The following is a 4502-nucleotide window of genomic DNA, read 5'->3' as shown; positions in this document are numbered from 1 at the left end:
TCAGCAATTCAAAAGCTTGTTGTGAATATCTTCAAAGACTTGATTGTAGAGCTCATCTCGAGACTTCAGGCCATCTAAATAAACTGAAAGGCAAAGGAGGAGCCTGTAGGTTTCTGATCAGAACAAAGATTACGTAGATGAGTTGAAAAATATTTTGTAGCCCTGACAACTTGTATTTTAACTGGAAAAACAAATGCAGCCTGAAAAAAACCCACAACTATGGCCTGGAAAATCTCATATCCCATTATAGAGAACATAGTTCTTAAAGATGTTTCTTTCTCCCCTCCTAGAAGTGCTTGGAATATGAAACAAAGGGAAGAGATTCTTAGCTGTAAAACTGCAGCTATTTATCTGGGCAGAAATTAGGTCAGGGTTACAACTTTGAAATAAAAATAGTGCCTTGCATCACCACAAAGTTCCCCTGAATTAAATTACCAGCTTCCTTAAAATCCAGAGCAGAATGCCAAAGGCTTTGTGTTCAGGGAGACTTACCAACATCAACTCCACTGTCCTCCATTTCCTTCCTGTGCTTCAAGTACATGGGCCAGACGTGTCCATCAAAGAGACCCGGCGGGTCGGGAACGGTGTAGTTCCGTGTGCTGGGAATATTGATATGGAAAGAACATCAAGGAGTGCTGGGAATTCCCTGCTGTAGCCTGGTATTCATCTGGCAGCTGCTCAGTTGCTTTTGTGCAAAAGCTGGTTGTCACAGTCCAGTTTCTTACTGGTGTTGGTGGTTTGCAACAGGTTTACTGAGGCACCCAAAGCCAGGAGAGAAGCTGCAGGCAGCAAGTGAGGGCAAAGCAAGCAGGCTGAGGGTTTAGTGATGATGCTCAGTGGGAAACGTGCAACAACTCTGCTCCCTTTCACCTCCATAACCCCCCCAAGGGGGGACAGCAAGAGCCAAAGTTTCAGAAAACAGCACGTGAAAAACCTTTCTCCAATTATATTAACATTTGCAACGGTAATTCCAGTTAGTGACACCAACATATCCCTTGAATAGCAACAGAAAAGGTGGCCTGAAGGGCTGCTGTTAGTAGAGTCTTTATGGAAGGATGAGATGTCAAAGAACCTTCTCACCTTCTCCTCCTCTTGCATTCATCGTATGGAACTGCCAAGTAGTAGCGAAGGTCGAACAGGTCTATCAGAGGTCTGGGGCAGGGCAGAGAGAAAGAACATGTCTATTTCTTTTTTCCTGACAAAGTGTTAAATCACCCCTGAAAGCCACAAAAATCTTTCTTGCCTCCCTCCTCTATTGCACAGCAGAAGTGCACGTGTTAAGACACAAGCTGGTGGTTCATTAGTAGCTGTAAAACACAGACAGTGCTGATCCCTGCAGGGCAGCAAAGTGTGCCAGGTGCTTTTCCCACCCTAATTCCTGCTACTAGTTCCTGGGGAGGATCAGACACAGGGCTGGGAAGACCTGGGGTGTGAACCATGACTTTTTTTTTCTACATCAACTTCAAATTCAGCTTGCAGCAGACCAAAATTGCTATTTAATCAATCTTGCTGTGAACTGGAGCAGGATGTCACCATGTGTAGCAAGTTTGGTACAAGGCAAGTCCTCAACTCAAGTGCCTTCCCAGAAATATGGGAGTTAGCTCTACCATGGCTCACTGTGCTGTGCCCCTGGGAGACTGCAGAAAATAAATCCAGAAAAATCCTTAAAGCAAATTTAGTTTGAAGCTGGTGGGCCTGACAGAGTGAGAAAACCCTGCTGAGGGTTGCATAAATGCTTAATATAGGATGAACTGAGCAAGCTGCAGCTCTGTGGGTGAGGTACTCCCTCTGGGCTAAGGAAAGGCTCCTGTGAGCAAGAGTGAGCACTTGAGAGGTATTCGTAACCTTCAGGAGAGACACAGAGAGTCACCTCCCCAGGGACAGGCCAGGAACACCCGGCAGTTTGCCAGAGCAAGCTCCAGTTGGCCATTCTGGGCAGGGAGAGGCCAAGGCTGCCATTCCACATTCAGCTTGGGGAGCTGGGATGGGGCTGCTGGTCTTAAGGGGCTCCAGTTTTGGGAAGTGTCACACACAGCCTGTTCTCTAGAAGGAGCTTTGTAAACAAAACCATAGTTTAGAGGCAAGAATCTTTTCCTCATGTTCATAGCATGCCATTTTCTGCAGTTTATGTATTTAGCTCTTGGAAGTTCTCTCTTCAGTGCTAGTCTTTGTCTCCCCATCTTCCTGCCAAGCATGTTTTTCCCCATATTAAAACAAAACAAACCACAAAAATAGTTGATCTTTGCTACAATGTACAGTTAATTAATAAGCTCAATTTAGTCAGTGTTAAACAAGTACATGTATCCTGAGAGAACTATTCCTAAATTCCAGGAGATATTCCAATGTGGAACAGATTATGATCTTATTCTCATCAACAACCTCTGCAGGTCAAGATTTAGGTAGGAGGGCAGCCTGGGCCTCCAGTGCTGGGTGAGCACTAACAAGTTCTGATCCAAAGTTAATCTAAAGATGAGAACTTCCTACATGACCTTGGGGGTCACCTCACTTGGCCCAGCACTGACTGGGCCATTTTACATGAGAAAAATGCTTACGTGTGATTCCTCAGAACAAGGCAGGAAGGGTGTGTTAGTAAAGAGGTTTTAGCTCTGGCACTAGTGATCTAGTGTTCTTCCCTGGCAAACCAGCAATAGTTCCCCAAACCTTACTTGTAATTATAAAGCAGGAAGCCTTCAATGACCAATATATGGGGATCTTGGGAGGCTGGCTCTTTAGAGCCAGGTGTGACATTCACCCCATGGGAACGGGCAAACTTCACTGGGTTCTCAATCCACGCCCGTACTGTGCTCACCATTGCCTCCATATCCAAGGAGTCCAACACTAGTTAGGAGAAAGGGGGTGGGTGGGGGGGAAAAAGGGGACACAATCAAACACCACAAACCACATCGGCTGGAGAAAAGAACAGAGAATGAACTTATAAAACTAAAATAATATAATAAAATATCGAAATTACAGAAAATTACTGTTAAATCTTTAAGAATGAAAAAGGAATACTTAGGAGAAGATACATTACTGCATCCTACAGCGAGCACTGCTCTTACCATCCCATTGTTTAAAGCCGTCTTCCCCGACTTCTATTTGATCTTGTGGCTGAAATATAGTGAGCAATAAAACATTGCTGCAAACTCAGCTCAGCTACCTAAGATCCCATCACAACCTGGACACTACTGCAATAAGACAACAAAGCAAGGGTTCACTTAAAAAAAAAGTATGACAGACCCTCTCTGGGCTACATGACAATTCCAGTTCCCATCTTTTACCAACCCCGAGAGCTTGGAAAAGTTTTCGTGGCTCAGGCCAAGCTGGACAGAGTTCTAGGTTAATAATTTGATATATTAGCCAAAATGCTACAGGTCCCTGTTTATAAGTCAACATATAAGAACTTTAAATGCAAATACAGTGTTAATTAACTAATAAAATGTTCAAAAAGAGCTATTTTCACTCTTAATGGCTCTAATAAAAATGCAGGTCAGCACAGCACAACTTCTGATCACTTAGTTACAGCTTTGTTTGCACCAGCATTAGGGAGCTAAACACACTAGTGAGAGTATCATTATGGAAAACTCCTCCTCAACTTTGAGGGCTCATATCTGACCAAATTTGTGCATGAGGCTCCTGGCAAAGAGGCAATTCCAAATGAGTGTCTCATTCTGTTCTGTATGGCACGTGCTCCTGCAAAGGCAGGAGAAACCAGCCGTGCCAATGCCAGGGGATCCCACGGAACCATTGCACTTGTGTGGACACATCTCTTTGGATTTCCACCTCTGGGGGGGTCCAGCTAGTTGGTAACTCCTGTGAAAAGGCTGCAGCCCACAGGGGTTGGTCTCACTCTTCTGGTGTGTCCACTGCCCTGCTTCTCCTCACCCGAGCCAGCACAGGGCTTCTGCATCCATCCTTAGCAGCCCATGGATGGGGTTTGTGGGTTGGGTTTGTGACACGGAGCTGCCAAAGCTCCCAACACAATTCCCTGCATTCAGAGGTGCTTGAACTCTGAAGCCTCACTTGCAAGCAACATTCTTATTTAAATAAGGAGGAAGAGCCAACATGGAGAAAACTATTCGTGCAGGCACAGTAAATAACCCCTGACTTAGATCAGTAGTTTAGAACGGTTGTTAAATCTAAAGGAAGCTCCTGTGACTGTTTCCACTTGTGTGGAGACTGGAGATACATTTGTACAGGCCAGGACCTCCTTGCTTGCCCGAAGCTATTAACAATTAGACTACTTGTTTTTTTAAAAATCGGTAATGAATGACTCCTAAGTTGTCAAAACTGACTCGCCAAGCAAGCAGGGGTAAATCAAAGCTCCACCCGCGGGCAGCGGGAGGCGGGAGAGGAGGAGCGAGAGGGGCTCACCTTGAAGAAGTCGTCCTGGTGCACCACGCAGCAGTTGGGCAGCGCCTTGGTGAGGCGGTTGGTCAGGGTGGTTTTGCCGCCGTTGGTGACGCTGGGGGGATGGAGGGGAGAGGAGCGGTGAGGGGGGAGAG

At 45.7% G+C, this 4502-nt stretch overlaps 1 protein-coding gene across 1 annotated transcript in view; it reads right to left on the bottom strand.

Moving 5' to 3' along the window:
- NMRK2 (nicotinamide riboside kinase 2) overlaps window positions 1–4502 on the bottom strand; it is a 10624-nt gene continuing 6122 nt past the window's right edge. The window contains exons 2-7 of the mRNA XM_010005576.1: window positions 4372–4462; window positions 3060–3108; window positions 2667–2838; window positions 1081–1152; window positions 493–599; window positions 1–83 (exon numbers count right to left, since the gene is read on the bottom strand). Coding sequence (XP_010003878.1) covers window positions 1–83; window positions 493–599; window positions 1081–1152; window positions 2667–2838; window positions 3060–3108; window positions 4372–4462 — 574 coding nt within the window. The remainder of the gene's footprint in view (window positions 84–492; window positions 600–1080; window positions 1153–2666; window positions 2839–3059; window positions 3109–4371; window positions 4463–4502) is intronic.

The sequence above is a fragment of the Chaetura pelagica genome, unplaced genomic scaffold, assembly GCF_000747805.2.
Source record: "Chaetura pelagica isolate M959 unplaced genomic scaffold, ChaPel_1.0 scaffold741, whole genome shotgun sequence".
NCBI classification, from domain to species: Eukaryota; Metazoa; Chordata; class Aves; order Apodiformes; family Apodidae; genus Chaetura; species Chaetura pelagica.
The sequence above is the reverse complement of the archived record's forward strand: the minus strand, read 5'-3'. Positions and strand labels throughout refer to the sequence as shown.